Source organism: Elephas maximus, chromosome 1 (genome assembly GCF_024166365.1).
Source record: "Elephas maximus indicus isolate mEleMax1 chromosome 1, mEleMax1 primary haplotype, whole genome shotgun sequence".
NCBI classification, from domain to species: domain Eukaryota; kingdom Metazoa; phylum Chordata; class Mammalia; order Proboscidea; family Elephantidae; genus Elephas; species Elephas maximus.
In genome coordinates this window covers 30,799,756-30,821,619 of record NC_064819.1, presented here as the reverse complement: position 1 = coordinate 30,821,619, position 21,864 = coordinate 30,799,756, and the positions used below count along the sequence as shown (strand labels likewise).

Genomic DNA, 21,864 nt, shown 5'->3' with positions numbered 1-21,864 from the left:
ATGTTACAAAAACACGGGGAAGCTCTTTCAATTCTGATCCTCTACTTAAATTTCTGCTGTTCTGCATCTCTCCCCTTGAGAGGAAAACTCATTTTCACACCTAAAAGGAAATAAAGTTTGTTCAGAGTTTTGTGATGGTGCATTGAATTTCTCAGTTGAAAGCCCCTCAAAACCTAGTGGATTCGATCAATACTCCCTAAACAAAATAATACAGGTAGTCCCCGAATTACACAGGGTATGATTCTGATGACTCCATCATAAGCTGGTTCTGACCTGACGTAAGACTTGGCCTTCTAACTGCTGTATAAACTTGGGCATAAGGTACAGAATCTATCTTACAGAGTCATTGTGATAAGTTACCATATATAAAACGTTGAGATAAATTCTGGACAAAAGAAATGTTAGCTATTACTATACAGAAAAGTATAAAAAATAAAGTAAAAGTAATCTGTCATTGTATATATTCATGTTAATATTTTGTTGAATGTTCTTCCAATCTCTTTCTCTCTCTTTTTTTTTTTACACATGTGATTTTATATTTTTTGCTTTGTAGAAATGAGATTTGGGAGCCCCTCTCCCAACTTAACTATATGGAGAATGTTCCCGAATAGACTTAACTGTTCTTTTTCAGTCTTTGTAAATGTTGAATAGAATCTCATTGTATGGATGTTCGATTTATTCAACAAGTCCTCTACTCTTGGAGACTGAATTTTCCCTCACTTTTTTTTTTGGGGGGGGAGGAGGGGGTCATAAATAGTGCTGTGATGAAGAAATGCCATAAATTAACATTTTGAAAAATGACCACAATATTTTGTAGTTTCTCCAACCAGGGAATAGTCTATTTCTCCATCCCCCAAGCTGAGCTTGATCATGTGACTTGCTTTGGCCAATGGTGATATTAGCAAATGCGGTGCAAGCAGAGGATCGAAAAGTGTTTCCACACTGGGGCTTGCCCCCTTTTTTGCTGCCGGGAAACCCGAGACCACCATATGATGAAGGCTGGGCTAGGCTACTAGAGGAGGGAGAGACCACCTAGAGTAAGGCCCCAGCCATCCCAGCTGTTATGGACTGAATTGTGTTCCCTCAAAATGTGTGTCAACTTGGCTAAGCCATGATTCCCAGTATTGTGATTGTCCACCATTTTGTCATCTGATACGATTTTCCTGTGTGTTGTAAATCCTACCTCTATGATGTTAATGAGGCAGAACTAGAGGCAGTTATGTTAATGAGGCAGGATTCAATCTACAAGATTAGGTTGTGTCTTAAATCGATATCTTTTGAGATATAAAAGAGAGAAGCGAGTAGAGAGATGTGGAGGCCTCATACCATCAAGAAACAAGAGCCAGGAGAATAGCACGTTCTTTGGACCCCGGGGTCCCTGTGCTGAGAAGCTCCTAGACCAGGGGAAAATTGATGACAAGGACCTTCCCCCAGAGCCAACAGAGAGAGAAAGACTTCCCCTGGAACTGGCACCCTGCATTCGGACTTCTGGCCTCCTAGATTGTGAGAGAATAAATTTCTCTTTGTTAAGGCCATCCACTTGTGGTATTTCTGTTATAGCAGCACTAGATAACTGGTGCATCACCTGGGGCCAAACGTGTAAGTGAGGCCATCCTTGGGCATCCTAAGCCACTCAGCTCTTGGTCTAGGGGCTTGTTGGCCCAGGCTTAAGGAACTACCCAATCGACCCACAGAAAATAAATAATAAATGTTTCTTATTTTAAGTTGACCCACTAAATTTGGGGTGGTTTGTTATGCACCAAAAGTTAATTCATACAAACATTCTATGGATAATAATTATTTCCTGGGAAAATTTCTTAGAAGTAGACTTTCTGGGTCAAAGAGTACACACACTTTTTAAAAAAAATAATAATTTATTTTATTTTTGTTGTTGAGAATATACACAGCAGAACATACACCAATTCAACAATTCATTGACACTGATTACATTCTTTGAGTTGTCCAAACATTCTCACCCTGCTTTTCCTAGTTGTTCCTCTGCCATTAACATAAACTCACTGCCCCCTAAGGTTCTTACCTAATCTTTCAACCTGCTGTTGTCAATTTGATCCCATATAGATAGATCTTAAAAAGTATAATGCTTAAGGTAGACATTCGTTACTAGTTAAGTTATACTATTCTTTGGTTTTAAGAAGACTTCACGGGTTATTTTTGGTTTAAGGTTTAAAGGTTATCTCAGGGCAATAGTTTCGGGATTCATTCAGCCTCAGTGGCTCCAGAATATCTGGATTCTATGAGAATTTGTACCTTCTGATTCATACTGCCAAAAAGGTTGTATCCATTTACAAACCACCAGCAATATAGGAAAGCACCTGTTTTCCTTATCTTTTGCCCACACTGGGTATTGCTGTTTCTCGTTCTCCTAAAGACTACATTGTGCTTGTAAATTTAACGTATAAGCCATTGTCGAATCCCTGCATTCCCTCTGAATTCACTATCAATTTAGGGAAACCAAAACCAAATCTGTTGCCATCAAGTCAATTCCAACTCACAGCGACCCTATAGGACAGAGTAGAACTGCCCCATGGGTTTCCAAGGAGTGGCTGGTGGATTCAAACTCCCAACCTTTTGGTTAGCAGCTGTAGCTCTTAACCACGTGGAACCAGGGCTCCTCAATTAAGGAAAGGAAGGCCAAAAAAGATCACCCCTTCAGGAAAGGAAGAAAAGAAAAAAGAAAAGAATTGAGGAGGAGAGAAAATCAGAGTCAAAGGTAATAAACTCAGCGGAAAAAGAATAGACAACTACCAAGCCTCTTTTACATAAAGTACTTAGCATGAGATCAGGGATAGATATGAGTCCAATTGATGATTTTGGTCATGAAAAGCCCAGGCTTAGTGAGAATGAGAACACTGTTAAGTACCAGGCTCTTTCATGTGTGATTGCATTATTGAGATAGGGGTTACCGTTCCCATTTTACAGATGAGGAAAATGAAGGATCAGATTTGGAGTAACTTGAAAAAAAACATACAGCTGACGAAGATTTGAGACCAGATCTGTCTGGATTGGAAACTTGACACGTTTTCCCTCACTCTTCTCAGAATGGAGCGGATGTGGCAGAAGACTGGTAAACTACCGTTAGGAGGAAGTATAGCCTCCATGTGATTTGTAGTGTCAAACTGTTCCGCCAGACTGCCTGGGTTTGCATCCCAGCCTTGCCATGTACTAGATGTGTGACTCTTAGCCTCTCTATGCCTCAGTGTCCTCATCTCTAAAATGGCTTCATAATAGTGCCATGAGGGTAAATCAGTATAAAGATGTAAGGGACACATCAGCAGCTGGTGCATAGTAATATGCTGTATAAGAAATTGCAATTTCCAGTGTGGCGTTGGGGTGGCCACGGGGCTATTTCTGATGAGCGTGTTGCCAGGCAGTCCTGATGCAGTAGCTTTGGTTATACTCACATATCCATGTCGTGATGAGATTCCCCTTGGGGCAGGATGGACCCTGCTGCCATGAGTGGAGGGGGAGTGCTTTGATGCAGCTTTGTCACCAGAGCGAACATGCACAACTCCAGAGATTGTCAGAGTGGATTTCCCAAGGCCTTGCTGTCGCAGACCTGGGTGCTGCTGGATATGAACGCTCCTTGCTCAGAGAACCCCTGACTAACCTGGAACCCATGTGCCTGCTCCACCATCTGGGAAACAGAACAGGCTTCCTCCAGCCTAACAATTCTCACTTCTGGCTTTATGTTTTTGATAATAATGATGGTGATGGCTAACAATACTGAGTGCCCACTATGTTCCAGGCACTGTCCTAAAGCACTTTCCAAGTACAGTTTCATTTAATCCTCACATCCATCCGCTGAAGTAGGTACATTTTGATTTTCATTTTACAAATGGGTAACCTGAGTCTGGACACGGGACGGAACCTACAGCCTTTCATCCTAACTATGACAGCATACAGCCTCCTGCTTGAGAGCGTGCAACTTTGGGCTGGAAGACGCCAGTGAAAGCAAATCCGCCATTTCTCAGCCTGACCCGCTTACCATCCACCCTTCCTTGGCCACAAGGGCATCCCACATTAGAAACGTGGGCGCAAAGTATCTTGCGGCGGGCGGGGAGTCAAGGAGTCATTATGTACTCAGCACCACTCTGGACTTTCTCAAGTCGAATAGTTGCACTGTGTTGGGGAGGGTTGGAAAAGGATGCACACTCCTACAGCAGAATGCAAAAGCCCCAGGCCTGACTGCACAATGACAAAGTGGAAGGCAGTGCATGGAAGCCCTCATCGGCTTTCTTGTAAATATTGCTCGGTTTTTTTTTTTTTTTTTCTTTTCCTCTTGTAAATCTCCCAAATGAAACGGTTTTGCTTTCCCCAAGTTAGAAGTGTTAGCACGTCTTCTCTTTAAATATCTGAGCAGGGCTGTTTTTTTCCCTGCCTGTTTGTCACCATCTGTAAGCCTCCTTTTGTGAGTTGCTCTGATGACAACAATTATCTTGGAGAGTAAAAGCGGAGGTCTCCAAGCAAGGGGCAAAGTAGAGTCCGCCTGTGGGCTGTGTGTGTATCCTGGATGCTGCCCGAGCGCTCTGTGTGTGCGTTGTGGGGTGCAGAAAGACTTGCACTTCGTGCACTAGCTGCGGCTGCCGTGCATGTGCACTGCGCGTGAGTATGCAGCCCACATTGTGTGAGTGCCTTGTGTGTTGGGGTGTCTGCCTGTGCCCTTTGGGTTTATGTGCTTTCTGTGGTTGTGGTGAGGACACCTTGCATGTGGGTGAGCTGCCGGTGTACTGGCTGAGAGAGGGGTCTGTGTTGAGTACAGGGGGAGAAGTTTCTCACCAGGGCGTAATTTCCCAAAGGTGTTTGAAGCGGGTGCAGGGGAGGCGGCAATTTGGGGAACTGGGCCAAGGAATAGTAGCACGGTTTGGGCCTGGGTCAAAGGAATGTGAATTACTGGTGGCTTGCCTGCGAGCGCTGCTGAAATGTGGGGCTGGCCCTGAAGAGGGGTGGGGTCTCCGGCGTTTCTAGAGGGCTGGTTGGGCGCAGCGCTGCGGGCCGGCAGGTCCGGGCGCTCGGCGCCGAGGTCGGGGCGCAGGGCGGATGGCCGGGAGCCGGGGGCGCTCCTCCCCTCCCAGCCCGCCCCCACCTCGGGCGGCGCCGCGGGGGGAGGGGGATCCGGGCTGGCGGGGGCGGCGGCGGCGGCGGCGGCGGCCGAGCAGGGGCGGCGGCAGCGGCTGTGATGGCGGGCGGCGGGGCCAGCCTCCGGGAGCCCTAGGGCTTCGCCGCCCGAGTCTACCATGAACGTCGCGCTGCAGGAGCTGGGAGGCGGCGACGTGAGTGGGGGCCCCGGGTCCCAGGGCAATGCGGGGGTGAGGCAAAGGGGGGCGGTGGCGGGGGGACAGGCGGCACCGGGCCGGGGCTCGGGCTCGCGGAGATGGGGCTGCGCACTTGGGGAGGGTGTCGGACATAGTCGGAGGCCTCCTCCAAGTGCCCGGCAGGTGGGATATGGGGGCTCTGATTGCAGCGGGGGGGCCCGGCGGGCGAGGGGCATTGGTTCAGGGCGGTGGGCACACAGCCCTTTTTCTACATGGTGCCCCGGACTCTCTGGCAGATGGTGGAGTACAAACGGGCCACGCTTCGGGATGAAGATGCACCCGAGACCCCCATAGAGGGCGGGGCCTTCCCGGACGCCTTGGAGGTGGGCACGGGGTTCCCTCTTTCTCACCAGGCCGGCTTGGGCGTGAGGCCTGGCACACCCAGGAGGTCTGGGCTGCCCTGGAGGGTCACCTGCCCCCAACCCTGCTCATTCTCTGGCCTCAGCGCTAGGACCGTGGTGAGGCCTTTCGAAGCCATGACGTTGCACAAACAGGCTCAGGGCGCAGCCAGGCCGCCTCTTTGCCCCTGAGCCCAAAGTTATCCCCATTAGCCTCTTGGCTCCAGGCTCTGGAAACCCCTGGTGCTTTCGCCCTGTAGGACGATTTCTGTGGTCTTGGGTTACCTCCCCTGCAGCTCTCTCTCTCTCTGTCACTCTTTCCTCCCCAGGTGGGATTCCCGAAGGGGACAAGACACCTCTTAGGTTCCCACACGCGGCTGGAGCTGGTCTTGGCAGGTGTCTGTCTGTTGCTGGCTGCACTGCTTCTGGGCTGCCTTGTGGCCCTGGGGGTCCAGTACCACAGAGGTAGGTGCACCACACCTGTCATCACCCTCCCAACCTGGGGGCTCTGAAGACTGAAGGGCCTCTAAGATTGTCTCAGGTTGTGGCCCGGGTTCCCCACAGGCTCCCGCCCCTGGCTTTTCTGTCTCCTCATAACTTTTCAGCTGTTACAGTCCCCCCCCACCCCAAAGCATTTGCCTCTCCTATACTGACCTGACTGACAGCCTCCTACCCCCGGCTGTGTCCCCTGCCACAGACCCATCCCACAGCACCTGCCTCACAGAGGCCTGCATTCGAGTGGCTGGAAAAATCCTGGAGTCCTTGGACCGTGGAGTGAGGCCCTGTGAAGACTTTTACCAGTTCTCCTGTGGAGGCTGGATTCGCAGGAACCCCCTGCCTGATGGGCGTTCTCGCTGGAACACCTTCAACAGCCTCTGGGACCAGAACCAGGCCGTACTGAAGCACCTGCTGGGTGAGTGGGCTCGATGGGGGGTCTTGTGCCAAGTACACACCATAGGGCCTGGCACTTGAGGGTGCTCAGAGACGGTCCATAGGCAAATGGGAAAGTGGATGCTAACGTTCCTGAGGTGGGGTGCAGAGGGCAAGAGCTGAGAAGCAGAAAGGGGCTTTGGGGGGAGGGTTAGGACCTCTGGGTATAATGAGGCATGGCAGGTGCCAGGGAGTCTAGAATGTTTAGATTGATCTAGGGAGCATCTCCATGGCTGGGGAGAGGAAGCCACAATTGCTCTTTCAGACAGTTTCCCTGGGTCTACATTGGGGGACTGCTCATAAAGAGGGCAAAGACGGATTGTGGGCCAGGAAGTCCCCGCCAGTAGTTAACTAATTGCTACCTGGACCCTGCGTTCTACCGTACAGAAAACACTACCTTCAACTCCAGCAGCGAAGCTGAACGGAAGACACAGCGCTTCTACCTGTCCTGCCTGCGTGTGGAGCGTATTGAGGAGCTGGGAGCCCAGCCGCTGCGTGACCTCATCGACAAGGTAGGGCTGCCAGGTGGGCTGTGGGCAGGGGAGTCCCCTCCTCAGAAGGAGACACAGCCCGGGGGAGCTTTGGGGGCCCTTGTAGCATAGCTTCCACTTATGGTCTCTCTTCAGATCGGTGGTTGGAACATTACGGGGCCCTGGGACCAGGACAACTTCATGGAAGTACTGAAGGCAGTGGCAGGGACCTACAGGGCCACCCCTTTCTTTACTGTTTATGTCAGCGCCGACTCCAAGAGCTCCAACAGCAATGTCATCCAGGTACCAAGCTGGAGAGGGATGAGGCCATACTCCCCTCCCCTGTGACAGTGAGCTGGGCTGGGGGTCCCTACATGAGAGTCTTTTATTCCTGTTGCAGGTGGACCAGTCTGGGCTCTTTCTGCCCTCTCGAGATTACTACCTAAACAAGACTGCCAACGAGAAAGTAAGGAATGCCCTCAGAGCCCTCCCCTCTCCCCCTGCTTAGTCTTTCCTTGGCCCAGGGTCAGACTAGGGAACGTGAGCCTATCCTGCTGCCTCGTGAGCTGACTGTCTTTCCCTCCTCCTTCTCTCCCTCCCTTCCTTACTTTTATTCATCCAGAAAGCATTTTATAGGCACCTACCATGTGCCTGGTTGGCACAAAAGGTTAAGGGCTCAACTACTAACCAAAAGGTTGGCAGTTCGAACTCACTCAGAGGCACCTTGGAAGAAAGGCCTGGTGATCTACTGAAAGATCACAGCTATTGAAAACCCTATGGAGCACAGTTCTGCTCTGACACATGTGGGGTCGCCATGAGTCCGATTGACTCCGCGGCAGTTGACTACTGGTTTTACCGTGTACCAGGTGCAGCAGAGAATTCCAAGATGTAAGCTTTACAGCCCTTGCCAGAGGAAGGTTTTAGTGTAGATGGAAGTATGGAGCCAAACAGCACGGGACATGGCTCAAAAGAGGGGCTCTAGAACTCAGAAGAGGAGAGACTCAGCAAAGGTTTTCTGAAAACTGTGTTTGAGCTGGGTCCTGGTAGAATACGTAGGCGCCAATGAGGGCATGCTGTGTTGAGAGAAGAGTTTGAACGAAAGTGTAGAGGAGGGAAAACCTAAGATGTGTTTGAAGGGGTCCAGTTTGGCAAAATAGAGAGCTCAGAGCAGACCAAACCAAAACCTGTTGCTGTTGAGTCGATTACAACTCATAAAGACCCTATAGGTCAGAGTAGAACTGCCCCATAGAGTTTCCAAAGAGTGCCTGGTGGATTTGAACTGCTGACCTTCTGGTTAGCAGCCGTAGCTCTTAACCACTGTGCCACCAGGGTTTCCTCAGAGCAGACAGGAAGCTGGAAAGGTGGGTTGGGACTTGTTAGGGAGGGACCTCGAATGCCACACTAAGGAATTAGTTCTATAGGCCCAGGGAGGCATTGTGCACTCCAGAGCTGGGAAAGAGTGACCAGTAAAGACACCTGGGCTGGGGGTGAGAGCAGATGCAAGAGACCGGTCTGGCGATGAGGTAAGAGTCTCTGCAGGACTCCAGGCTCTGGGTCCTAAGGTCCCAAATGGAGGGAGGGACAGAAGGGAGGTGAGGAAGGGGAGGAGGCAGGAGACATGGTCCTGGCAGCCAGGGTCCTGGTTGCTGGAAGTTAGAAGAGAGAAGGAGAGGGAGGGAGGAGGCAAGAAGGCTGAGGCTGTAAGCCTGAGGGCTGGTGGCATGGCGGTTTCCTTAGACACTTAGGGTGTCTGAGGGAAGACCCAGCTTGAGAGCATGTTGGGAAAGAGAGCTCGGTGCAGTGGTAGAGGACAGGGCAGACTTTGGAGTCAGACCTGGACTTCGATCCCAGGTCTGCTGCTTGCTACGGTTTGATTAACCTCTCTAAGGCTGAGTTTCCTCACCTGAAAAATGGGGGTCACACCCAGACTCTCTGTTAACCCAGAACTAAAACCATTCCTAAAGCCAGCTCTTCAGACAAAGATTAGACTGGACTAAAAAAAAAAAAATTTTTTTTTTTTTTTACTATAAGACATAAAATGATACTGGTGAGGAGTGTGCTTCTTAGCTCAAGTAGGCACATGAGGCTATGTGGGCAGCTCCTGTCTGGAGGTGAGATGAGAAGGCAGAAAGGGACAGGAGCTGGTTCATTGGACACGGGAAATCTGGTGTGGAAAGGAGGAGTATGCTGTCTCATAGAGAGAGCCACTAGGGTCACATAACAATATGTGTATAAATTTTTCTATGAGCAACTAACTTGAGATGTAAACTTTCACTTAAAACCTGCACAATAAAAAAAAAGAGAAAAGTTTAAAAAAAGAAGTGGAGGTCACAGCAGCTACCTCACCTGGTGTTTGGGAGGGGTGCAAGCTAGTGATCCTGCATGTGGCAGCCACACAGGGAGTGGGGGCCTCTCGTTTTAGACGCTCGAGTTTGAGGGACCTGGGTGTTATCTACATGGAGAGACCAGTGGAAGAGTCAGAGGTCAGTTGTGAAAGCTGCATGGAGCTCTGGATCGAGGACGAGCCTGGAGGGAGCCAGGAACTTGAGAGACATTTCCTTAGACATCTAGACAAAGGCTTAAGAGAGGTGAAAGCGTGGGGGAAGAATGGAGAAAGGAAAAAGGGAGATCCTTGTATTTTTAAAAAATAATTTATTTTATTTTTATTGTTGTTGAAAATACACATAAAGCAGAACATACCTGTTACCCTCCTTTGCCATCGAGTCAATTCCTACTCGTAGTGACCCTATAGGATAGAGTAGAACTGCCCCATAGGATTTCCAAGCAGTGGCTGGTGGATTTGAACTGCTGACCTTTTGGTTAGCAGCCTGACATTTAGCCACAGTGCCACCAGGGCTCCCAGCAGAACATAACCAATTCAATACTTTGACACGTGCAATTCAGTGATATTGATTACATTCTTGGAATTGTGCAACCATTCTCACCCCCCCTTTTCACCCTCCCATTAACATAAACTCACTGCCCCCTAAACTTCCCATCTAACCTTTCAAGCTGCTGTTGTCAATTTGATCCCATAGATTTAGTTCTTTAAAAGAGCACAATGCTCAAGGCAGACATTCTTTATTAATTAAGCTAAAACTGCTGTTTGGTTTAAAGAAGACTTCAGGGAATATTTTTGGTTTATGTTTTAAATATTTTCTTGGGGCAATCATTTGGGGGTTCATCCAGCCTCAATGGCTTCAGAAAGTCTGGATTCGGATTCTTGTATTTTAAGGGTAACAAGAGGAAGAAAGCCATCGAAGGAGACTTCTGTGGTGTAGGACAACCAGCAGAAGCGTCTGTTCTTTGATTCATTCACAAACATTTACGGAGCAATACTTCACTAGACCCTCCTCTAGGCACAGTGGTGGACAAGACAATGTCACTGACCTCTAAGTCGGGGAGAAGACATGAACTACCCATGTACCTAGGGCTCACAGCTGTTGGGACCGTTATACAGGAGAAGTATGGGCTTCTGAGAGGGAGTGTAACAGGTGCAGCCTGTCCCAGAATGATGGCAGGCTGCAGCAAAGGGAGGTGGCTCCAGGCAAAGGGAAGAGCTCCTGCAGAGGCTCTGCTGTGGGAAGCAGGGACTGACCAGGAGCAGGAAGGGAGGGTGGGACTCAGACTATGCAGGGCATTGTGGGTCAGGTTTAAGATTTAGGATTTATCCCAAAAGACATGGAAGGGAAAACTCAAAAGTGGGAGAGTGATGTGAACAGGTTTGTGGTTTCGTGTTTTAAAAAAAATTGCATCACTGGCAGTCAGGGAGGAGAGAATTTGGAGACAGCAGGAGGGAACCATGTAGTTCCACACTTGAAAGAGGGCAAGGAGAGAGCCCACATTTGGCTGTGGGTGTGGGGCTGGGTGCCTTGGGCAGGCGGTCCTCCTGGGATGGGGAAGCTGCAGGGTCACCTCTTCGATTTAATGTAAAGATAGGATAAACACTCAGGAGTAACACAGATGTCTTAGCTATCCAGTGTTGCTATAACAGAAATACCACAAGTGGGTGGCTTTAACAAACCGAGATTTATTTTCTCACAGTTTAAGAGCCAGGGCTCCAGCTCTGGGGGAAGGCTTTCTCTCTCTGTTGGCTCTGGGGGAAAGTCCTTGTTCCTTGGTTCCTTGGTGATCTTCATGTAGTTTGGCATCTCTGTTCCCTCATCTCTGCTTCCTTCTCTCTGCCTAATCTGCCCTTTTTGTATCCCAAAGGTAATTGGCTTAAAACACACCCTACACTGATATGGCTTCTTAACAAGGAAAACCCATTCCCAAATGAGATTATAAACACAGGTATAAAACCTGTTGCCGACTCATGCGGACTCTAGATAGGGGTTAGGATTTACAACGCATATTCTGGGGGACACAATTAGATCCTAACAGCAGGGTTCAGGAAAGTCTCCAAAGTAAGTCTTAAGCTGAAGGTAAGAAGGTAGGGAGAGAAAGGGGTAACGTGCCTTGGGTGGGTTGGGTGGGTTGTGCTAACCTCCCACCCCCCAGGAGCTGTGATGACTGGGATTGGTACGCCAGCAGCCAGGAAGAAGCGAGGTGGGAAAGGAGACGTTTTGGAGCACAGGCAATGAACATAAGGGAAGCTAAAGCTCCTCAGTGAACAGGAAGAGGAGACGGCAAGAGAGCTGAGGGCCGGCATCGGGACAAAGGCATACTCTGGTCCCTGGGTGGAAGACCCTGGGAAGTCGGTGCTGAGGGTTTGTTTGCAGGCTTTCATTCAGCAAATATTTCCTGAGCACCTACTCTGTGCCTGAGACTGCTGTGGCAAACAAAGCAGACACAGCCCTGCCCTCGTGGAGCTCAGATGCCAGCAGAGGTGAGGCAGCATGAGTTTGTGGTAGGCCCAGGTGGTGCTAGGGCTGTGGCCCTGGAATCACATTCCGACTCTGCCACCTGCTAGTTTGTGAGACCAGTCAGGTCATGTAGCCTTCCCAAGTTTGCTTCCTCATCCATAAAATGGGACTGATGATAGCCACTTTATGGAGGTGCCGTGAGTGGGGAATGATACAATTACATGTAAAGCCCTAGCAGAGAGCCTGACACATGTATCCGTCTTGTTGTTGCGTGCTGTTGAGTTGATTCCAACTCACAGCGACCCTATAGGACGCATAGGTAGATTTGAACCGCTGGCCTTTTGGTTAGCAGCTGAGCTCTTAACCATTAGCCACCAGGGCTCCATGTATACACGTATATGTAAAATCCATTGCTGTTGAGTGGATTCTGACTCATAGTGACCCAACAGGACGAAGTAGAACTTCCCCATGCAGTTTCCAAAGAGCACCTGGTAGGTTCGAAGTGCCAGTCTTTTGGTTAGCAGACATAGCTCTTAACCACTACACCACCAGGGTTTCCACATGTATACATAAACCCATAAAAAAAAAAAATAGTGGCAACTAAATATTTCTTTTCTGTGCTGTTCTCCCACTTGGCGACCAGTGGAGAAAGTAGCAAGTTTGAGTTCTGGACGGATGGGAGGTAGGAGGGAGTGGGCGAGACTCCCCATGAGGGCCACTCAGCTGCTGAATGAGGCACATGGTCACTGAGGATCCGAGAGACCAGAAGCGCTGTAGAAAGTGCGAGGCAGAGCGTGGGAAGCAGGTCCTTCTGCTGGACGAGTATTTGCAGAGCATCTGTTCTGTACTAGGAGCCCACGGTGGTGCAAACGGTTATGTGCTCGACTTCTAACTCAAAGGCACTTCAGAAGAAAGGCCTGGTCATCTTTTTTTTTTTTTTTTAATTCTGTGCTAGGCACTGTTTGTTCTAGACCCTAGGGAGACAGTGGTGAATAAGCTGGCCATGGTCTCTGCTCTCCTGGAACTCATCTTCTCCCTGGGGACAGAAATGATTAAACAAATGCACAAATAAACGAGATCATAGCAGACGGTGGAAAGCACAGTGACAGAAATGGGACAGGGTGGTCCAGGAAGGCCTCTGAGAAGGGTCAGCAGACGACATGGTAGACAGAGGTGGTGGCTACAACAGGTCCTTCCAGCTTCTGGCAGGACTTGGTGGTTATCTCTGAGGGTCCTCTGGGCCTTGGCAGGTGCTTACCGCCTACCTGGACTACATGGAGGAGCTGGGGGTGCTGCTGGGTGGACGGCCAGCCTCCACGCGGGAGCAGATGCAGCAGGTGCTGGAGCTGGAGACTCAACTGGCCAACATCACTGTGCCCCAGGACCAGCGGCGTGACGAGGAGAAGATCTATCACAAGATGAGCATCGCTGAGCTGCAGGTGGGGCAGGCAGGGGACGGGAGAGAGCAGGGAGGGACCAGTGCCCGGCACAGACGCCAGCATCCCTTCATGCATCTCCCGAGGCAGCCGATCCTTTCCTCCTTCCCTTGTTTTTCGGAGCTTCCCAGCTGTACTGTTGCTATCCTGGAAAGCACCCTGGTATCATTTCAGGCCACCTGTCACTGGGCGATCCTTTGGTCTGTTTCCTGGGGCCTGGGGATGCATGGAGGGGTGATGTTAACTCCATAACAGCTTGTACAAGATGCCAACAGAACAATCAGAATAGATACTGGAGCAGGCTCCAGGAAGGCCCTTACTGCCTCAGGCGTCAGCCCTTTAGTTGTTTGATTATGGAGAAGTTGGGGTGGGGGCTGGAGAAGGAGCCAAGTACGAAGGTGCCCTGGGGGCCTCAGGGGACTGGTATTCTATCAACTGTTATGAAAACAGAGCCCTTGTGGCACAGTGGTTAAAAGCTCGGGCTGCAAACCAAAAGGTCGGCAGTTTGAATCCACAAGCCCCTCCTTGGAAACCCAATGGAGCAGTTAGTTCCCTTCTGTCCTATAGGGTCTCTGTGAGTCAATGTTGACTCAACTGAATGGGTTTGTTTTTTTTGGTTTTTGGGTTATGGAGATATTTGAGTATCTGTGCCCTGACTGAATATCATACACAGGTGGTCTTCCACCTGTGTACAGACAGAACGTGGTTGGGCTCCCAGACTGAGGGGTGCTCAGGCCTGAAAGATGGTTTATTGTAAGAAGGGGTCACCCAGCAGCCAGTAGCTGTTGCCATGGCAATGGGAAGGGCTCCCAGACTACAGCATACCCGTAGGGGAGGGGTCTTCTGGAAGCCAGGATGAAGGCAGGGAGGCTTGAGATTTTCTGTTTTGCTCCTAGGTACTGGCGCCCTCCATGGACTGGCTGGAGTTCCTGTCTTTCTTGCTGTTGCCGCTGGAGCTGAGTGACTCTGAGCCTGTGGTGGTGTATGGGACCGATTATTTGCAACAGGTGTCAGAGCTCATCAACAGCACGGAGCCAAGGTGGGGAGAAGCCCAAGATGCCAGGGTATGGCTCAGGGCTCTGTGGAGGTCCTGGGCAGGGCAGAACATGGGGACCTGGCACAGACACAGAGCAGCGTTTGATGAGGGCCTGGGCCTTCCAAACATCCCAACAATGTCTGCAGGCTAGTCTCCCTAGGCCGGGGTTTTGGGGTCCCTGCCAACTTGTGATCTCTGTCCCCACACTTTGCCCCAACTTGATTCTGGAGGCAGGTGTGTGGTCCCGGGGTGAGAGGAAGGGATTCTGAGTCAGCTCCCACACATGCCTCTCAGGACTCTTGCGGACTGCACATTCCTGGGGCTGCCCCTTCCTCTCACGTTCTCCTCTGGGGCCACCCTTACCTCATGTTCTCCTCCAAACGCCAGTGTGCTCAACAATTACCTGATCTGGAACCTGGTGCAGAAGACAACCTCCAGCCTGGACCGGCGCTTTGAGTCTGCACAAGAGAAGCTTCTGGAGACCCTTTATGGCACCAAGAAGGTGAGCTCTCTGACTCTGCGCCCACTCTCTCGTCCAGCCTAGCTGATGCTTCACACTTACCGTGAGTCGTGTGCCATTTGCCTCATGATATAGTTGGTGCGCAGGACTTGGGATCAGCTGACTTGGGTTCCAACCCCAGCTCCTCCATTTTTTTAGCCTATGGAACCTTGGGTATTTTTCTAGACCCTTCTACTCTCCATTTCGTGGTCTGTAAAACAGGACCACTTTGTGGGGTTGTCATGAGGATTAACTGTATAGGCAGTCAGCTTCGATGATGATAATGAAGAAGATGGTGAATAAGTGGTGCAGGTCTTAGTTTCAAGATGCCCCATCAAGTGGGGGAAGTGGACATGTAAACAAACACTAGATTCTGGGCTGATGAGTAGTCACATTGAGTGAAAGACTTTCTTTGCACTATAGGACACAGGTGGGTTCACCACAGGAAAGGCTTCCCTGAGGAGGTGACATGTGAAACATGAGTTCATCAGGAAGGCAGGAGAGAAGGGCATTCCAGGCAGAAGGAACAGAATGTGCAAATTCCTAGAGGCCAGACAGAGGACGGTGGGTCTGCTTGTGTTTGCTCAGTATGAGGTTGAGCACAGGGCAGCAGAGAGGCTGAGGTTGGAGAGGCAGGCACGGGACAGTCCATGAAGGGACCTGAATGCCCTGCTAAGAAGCTTGGCCTTTCAGGGATGGGGAACCATGGTGTGGCTTTAAGCAGAGAGTACCATGGCTGCGTTTATGTGTTAAATGATCTCTCTGGCAGCCAAGCAGAGGAGTGTGGGGAACCTGAGAATGGAGTCAGAGTGTCTAGTTAGAAGGCATCTGCCATCTTCAGTGATCTAGGGCAGGGCAGTGGCAATGCAGTGGACAGGAGAGATTATGATGCCTGCATACAAATAGACTGGCGTCCTCGTGATGCAGTGGTTACGAGCTCGGTAGCTAACCAAAAGGTCAGGAGTTCGAATCCACCAGCCGTTCCTTGGAAACCCTGTGGGGCGGGTTTTACTCTGTCCTATGGGGTCGCTACGAGTCGAATCAACTCAATGGCAACAGGTTTTTTGGTTTAGTACATATAGGAATTGGTGATGGACTGAATGTGGGGTTAGAGATGGAGCAAGTTGGGATGACTCTCAGGTTTCTGGTGCCACGAACTGCACATAAGACTGGGATGTGGAACTGAGCAAAGAAACTTCTGGACCCCGTTGGGCCACTTAGAAACTTCATTGGAGGAAAGTGCTGAGAAGAGCTGGCAGCACACTTGTTTCTCCTGAGATTTTGCTGCTGGTGTGGTATGCTGAGCTATTGCCCTTCATTTTCCCTGGGGTCCGAGGGAGAGATGGTACCCCAAACCCAGAACTGAGAGGGGCCCTCAGACCAGAGGACAGAGCCAGCTCTGAGAGGCCTGGCTCTTTGTCCCCTGACAGTCCTGCACACCAAGATGGCAGACCTGCATCTCCAACACGGATGACGCCCTTGGCTTCGCTCTGGGCTCCCTCTTTGTGAAGGCCACATTTGACCGGCAAAGCAAGGAAATCGTGAGTCTCCAAGCTTCTTCCAACAATACCCCTTGTTTTGTTTAAAATTTACTGTGTATTTATATGTGACATAGAGAAAAAAAAAACTGGTAGGAACAACAACAAAGAAACAGTGGTTGCTTTGGGCAATGCGGTTATGAGGAATTTTTTTGTCCTTTAAAATTTTCTGTGTTTTTCAAATTTTTTACAATAAGCTTCTCTTACCTATATAACTAGAAAAAATTTATTTATTGGGTGATGATAATGGGTACAATTAAAGTATTATCTACAAAGATGTTTGTGGCAAACTTGTTTATAATAGGGAAAAATGAAAACAATTTATATGTCCATCCACAGGGGAAGGGAAAAATAAATAGTGGTTAAAATGAATTATGGACTAAAACTGATTATAGATGAAGTGGAAAAAAAGTGCAGGTTACAAAAAATGTATATGTTCTATGACATAATTCCATATTCTATTTATATATCTGGGCAAAGAAAACACTAGAAATAGCTAATCAAAATGATAAAAGAAGTTATCCCTGAAATGGGTTTTCAATGATATCTATTCTCTCTCAGCTCTTATCAGTTTTCTAAGGTTTCTACCATTAAGGCCTTCCTTTTGTAATCAGATAAAAATCAGTACACTATATTAAAATTATATTAATTTAATTAACTTATTGTCAATTAAAATTTTAATTCATTAGGAAAAAAGCCACCCAGCACCATCCCAGAACCTTCACAAATCATGCTTCCTTCCCATCCTCCCCAGCTTGGCTTTATTTCATGAGTCCAGGCCTTCCCGTGTGTCCCCTGCAGGGATGTGGCAGGGGTGCTGTGTGGGTGGGGGAAGAGTGATGTGTTAAGTGCAAATAGGGGACTGACTTGTGCCCCTGCCCTCCCAGGCAGAGGGGATGATCAGTGAGATCCGGACAGCCTTTGAGGAGGCCCTGGGACAGCTGGTTTGGATGGATGAGAAGACCCGCCGGGCAGCCAAGGAGAAAGTGAGCTGTAGCTGTGGCTGGGGCGCCATCTTGAGGTGGGGGTGGAGGATAGTTTTATTGGAAGCTTAATCTGTTTTTTTTTTTGGGTGGCGCAGTGGTTAAAAGCTACATCTGCTAACCAAAAAATTGGCAGTTCGAATCCACCAGTTGCTCCTTGGAAACCCTATGGGGCAGGTCTACTCTGTCCTACAGGATTGCTATGAGTCGAAATCGACTCAACAACAGGTTTTTAACCATTTGCCTTTGAGTTAATTCTGATTCATGGTGACACCACGTGTGTCAGAGTAGAACTGTGCTCCATAGGGTTTTCAATGGCTAATTTTTGGAATTAGATCACCAGGCCTTTCTCCCAAGGTGCCTTTGTATGGACTCGAACCTCCAACCTTTCGGTTAGTAGCCGAGCACATTAACTGTTTGTTCCACCCAGGGTCTCCTGAAGAGGGTGAAACCTTAACTTGGTCTCTTTAGGCAGACGCCATCTACGACATGATTGGCTTCCCCGACTTCATCCTGGAACCCAAAGAGCTGGACGATATTTACGATGGGGTGAGTACCTTTGAACTTCAGCCTTGTAGGGGACAGTGTCCTCTGGGCTCAGTAATTGGGGTCCAAGCACTGAGAAGGAAGGAGGTCCTTGTTGGTTCTCAGGTGCTAATTCTCCAGGCTGCAGGCCAGATGGCCGCACAATGCAGTGCTTACAAGCCAGGGATTTGGAGTCAACCCTGAGCGAAATTCCACCCCTAAATAACTGTATGCAGCCTTGGATAAGTTACATAACCTCACTGAACCTCAGTTTCTTCATCTGTAAAATGAGGATCCTATTAGTACCTGGTGGCGCAGTGGTTAAGAGCTCAGCTAATAACCAAAATGTTGGCAGTTCGAATCTACCAGCCTCTCCTTGGAAACCCTATGGGGCAGTTCTTCTCTGTCCTACAGGGCTGCTGTGAGTTGGAATCGACTAGATGGCAAAAGGTTTTTTTTTTTAGTACCTACCCCATAGGGTTGTTGCTAAGAATAAAAGGAGGCAGTGTGTAAAAAATATGTCACGTGCAACAGAAGTGCTTCTTAAATATTGGGAATTATTATTTATTATTCCATATACGTGATGGCATTTAATCATCACGATAATACTGTGAAGTCGACGTTTGACTCCCATTTTACGGTTGAGGAAACTGAGGCTTAGAGAGGTGCAAAGTAGCGGCCAAGCTGGGACTGTCCTACTCTCCAACAAGTCCTCCTGTGTGCTCACTCCTTCCTGTCGCTCCCGTAGTATGACGTCTCAGAGGAGTTCTTCCAGAACATGCTGAATTTGTACAACTTCTCTGCTAAGGTGATGGCTGACCAGCTGCGCAAGCCTCCCAGCAAGGACCAGTGAGCATGTGGGGCCGCAGGCACTTGGGGCAGTGGGAGAGGTGGGGGAAGATTTCCAGGGTGGGGGACAGGACTTATCCTGGACTGGAGCCTCTGGGTCCTTGCCAGAAACAGGTCAGGACTGCTGGGTGGGAGGGACACCAGTGGGGTCAGGGCCACCCGAGACTCAGTCTCCCTCTCTCCCAGGTGGAGCATGACCCCCCAGACTGTGAATGCCTACTACCTTCCAACCAAGAATGAAATCGTCTTCCCTGCTGGCATCCTGCAGGCCCCTTTCTATGCCCGCAACCACCCCAAGTGTGTCTGAGGCAGGAGGAGCTGGGTGCTGGGGCCTGGGCATGTGGGCGGGCCAGGAGCAGGGCTGGAGGTGGGAGTCAGAGGTCCCCCCGTCACATCCTCATTCAGTATGCTTTATCCACCAGGGCCCTGAACTTCGGTGGCATCGGTGTGGTGATGGGCCACGAGTTGACACATGCCTTTGATGACCAAGGTAGGGGCCCGTGGAGTTGTCCCTCAGGCCCAGAATTCCCAGTGGCTCCAGCAAGACCTTGGGGTGTTGGGGGCCAGGCCCAAGGGCCTCTTGAGTCTGCGGACCAAGGCTGATGGGGCCCTCCTGCCTGAAAGGGGTGAGGCCTGCCTTGGTGGGGTGCAAAGGTGAGTTCTCTCCAGGGCGTGAGTATGACAAGGAAGGGAACCTACGGCCCTGGTGGCAGAATGAGTCCCTGGCGGCCTTCCGGAACCATACGGCCTGTATGGAGGAGCAGTACAGCCAATACCAGGTCAACGGGGAGAGCCTCAACGGCCGCCAGACGCTGGGGGAGAATATTGCTGACAACGGGGGGCTTAAGGCTGCCTACAATGTGAGTGGCCTGGTCAGCCCTCCAGGGGCTGAGTCCCACCTGCGTGGCAGGAAAGGCACTGGGTGGAGGTGGGCAGGCCCTGATGGACTTGCTGCCCACTGTGCCCGGCCCCAGGCTTACGAAGCATGGCTGAGAAAGCACGGGGAGGAGCAGCAGCTGCCAGCCTTGGGGCTTACCAACCACCAGCTCTTCTTTGTGGGATTTGCCCAGGTACTGCCTCCCCCGGGTGATGTAGGAAGAAGTCAGGGGCGTGTAGGGGAGGGGCTGGGAAATGGGCTGAAGTCGGGGTGTGGAAGGTGGGCTGGGAAGGCCTGGTGCCCAGAACCTCTCCAATGGGGCTCACAAAAGGAGTCTGAGGCTGAGAGGAGGGAGAAATCTTCAGCAGGATTTCAGAGATCTCAAAGGGCAGGGCTGCCCTGCTTGAGGGGTGAGGGGTGGGGAGCGGGCCTTTGATCCTCACGACGTTCCTGTGAGTTAGGTATATCGGAGGAAACCAAAACTTGGGGAGACAAAGTGGCTCCCCGAAGAGCACCCAGGATAAAGGAAGTGGCAGGACCAGGCCTCAGACAGGGTCGTCTCTAGATACTTGGCACTGTAGCAGGCAGTCAGTCCCTGGGGCTCTACTTTTCACCCTTAGACATGTCCATCCTGGCAATCCAGTGTCCAGGGAAGTTATGAAAGGCCTTGAAGGAGTTTGGGAGGGTGGTGTATCCCCAGTCTTTGCTGACCTCGAAGGGGTTGGGCTGGAGACGCAGGCTAAGCCCTCTTCCCATCCCCCTGAGGCCTGGGGAAAGCGGGGCTAGAGCCCTCCTGAGCTGGGGGCAGGGGCAGCAGTGGCTTGTGCCCTTGGGATGGCTCTGCTGAAGTGGAGACTAGCCCTGGCCCACACTGGACACCATATGTCCCCATGTCTGTCCTGGCCCACAGGTGTGGTGCTCGGTCCGCACACCAGAGAGCTCTCACGAGGGGCTGGTGACTGACCCCCACAGCCCTGCCCGCTTCCGCGTGTTGGGCACCCTCTCCAACTCCCGTGACTTCCTGCGGCACTTCGGCTGCCCTGTCGGCTCTCCCATGAACCCAGGGCAGCTGTGTGAGGTGTGGTAGACCTGGATGAGGGGAGAAGTCTGTCCCTGGGGGCCTGGGGCAGCTGGCCCAGTGAGGCTGTTTGCTCTGGGGCTAGGAGAGATGAAGGTAGGCTGGGCTGGGTCTAGCCCTTCCACACCACAGGTGACATGTGTCCCAGCTCTCCTCAAACACCACTTTGTGCCTCTGCTTCGGGGGTGCCCCTGCCTCCAGCAGAGCCTCCACCATTCACTGTGACATCCGTCTGTGTCCCCCTGTCTGGGTACCCACATGAAGGAGGCCTGGGGCGGGGGCTCACCAGCTCTCACAGGAAGGGAGTCCGTCTCTTCTGGTGACAGGCTCGCTCGGCTTGGTGGCCCAGGGGCCTGCTGTGCCTGCCCACTTGACCAGGCAGAGCCTGGGTGGTGTGCCTCCCAGACTTTCCCCAAGGCTCGCCCAGCACTATCTTGGGAGTGGACTTAGCTACCTAGAGCCCCAGCCTAGGGGCTGCCCCATGTTCCCCTTGCTGCTGCTCCCAGTACCGCTGCTGCCCCTCACTGACAGCCCAGCTGTGCTTGGTTCTTAGCGGAAGCCTGAGGGCCTGTGTACACCTTTCTCCTGCCTCCTACTTCCCTGGGCCGAGAGGGGATGTGTGTGTATGTGCACAGGGTGTGCTGGCACCTGTATCCTGGGGCACAAGTCTCAGGGGTGACCAATTCTCCCTGCACCAAGAAAGCAAGCAGATAAAGCAGGGAGTGGGATGGACAGAGTTTATTTTTACAGGGAAGAGGGTGAGGAGGGAGTGGTCTTGGCCCTATAGGACCCCGTGCCAATAAATAGACACACATCAGTCAGCCTGTCTCTTCACTCCTGTTTTCGTTTATTCATTTACTCATCCCACCGATATTTACTGAGCACCTGCTATATACCAGGCATCTTCTAGACACTCATTAAGTCACTCACCAGACACAGGGGACTGAGATTTGCAGCCCAGAGAAGACACAGAGAGGCAGGGTGGGGGAATAGAATGACGTGGAACCTGGCTAGGTAGAGTGCCTTCTCTGCTCACTGTGGCCATTTCCCCATCACCGGCCACTCTGCAGCCACTGGTGCACACTGAGCCTGACACAGTCTAGCTAACTGCTGGGCCAGGGTTGGCTTGGAAGGTGGGTGACCTGTACTTACCCTGCAGTGGAGAGA

The 21,864-nt window shown here is 50.8% G+C and overlaps 1 protein-coding gene across 5 annotated transcripts in view; it reads left to right on the top strand.

Annotated features, from left to right (window-relative positions):
• Positions 1–21,500, top strand: part of ECE2 (endothelin converting enzyme 2) — a 34,484-nt gene extending 12,984 nt beyond the window's left edge. Inside the window, exons 1-19 of one of the 5 annotated variants that reach the window (XM_049881449.1) lie at positions 5,185–5,291; positions 5,570–5,656; positions 6,001–6,136; positions 6,369–6,584; positions 6,989–7,113; positions 7,228–7,374; positions 7,472–7,537; positions 13,127–13,315; positions 14,209–14,351; positions 14,736–14,850; positions 16,278–16,388; positions 17,273–17,371; positions 17,840–17,917; positions 18,642–18,742; positions 18,929–19,039; positions 19,165–19,232; positions 19,412–19,602; positions 19,717–19,812; positions 20,530–21,500. In XM_049881449.1, coding sequence (XP_049737406.1) covers positions 5,256–5,291; positions 5,570–5,656; positions 6,001–6,136; positions 6,369–6,584; positions 6,989–7,113; positions 7,228–7,374; positions 7,472–7,537; positions 13,127–13,315; positions 14,209–14,351; positions 14,736–14,850; positions 16,278–16,388; positions 17,273–17,371; positions 17,840–17,917; positions 18,642–18,742; positions 18,929–19,039; positions 19,165–19,232; positions 19,412–19,602; positions 19,717–19,812; positions 20,530–20,706 — 2,292 coding nt within the window. In that variant the 5' untranslated portion in view covers positions 5,185–5,255 and the 3' untranslated portion in view covers positions 20,707–21,500. Of the gene's footprint in view, positions 1–5,184; positions 5,292–5,569; positions 5,657–6,000; positions 6,137–6,368; positions 6,585–6,988; positions 7,114–7,227; positions 7,375–7,471; positions 7,538–13,126; positions 13,316–14,208; positions 14,352–14,735; positions 14,851–16,277; positions 16,389–17,272; positions 17,372–17,839; positions 17,918–18,641; positions 18,743–18,928; positions 19,040–19,164; positions 19,233–19,411; positions 19,813–20,529 lie in introns of those variants that run through there. The other 4 variants (XM_049881452.1, XM_049881450.1, XM_049881447.1 and 1 more) reach the window with 4 other exon arrangements.
• Positions 21,501–21,864: the final 364 nt, after the last annotated feature.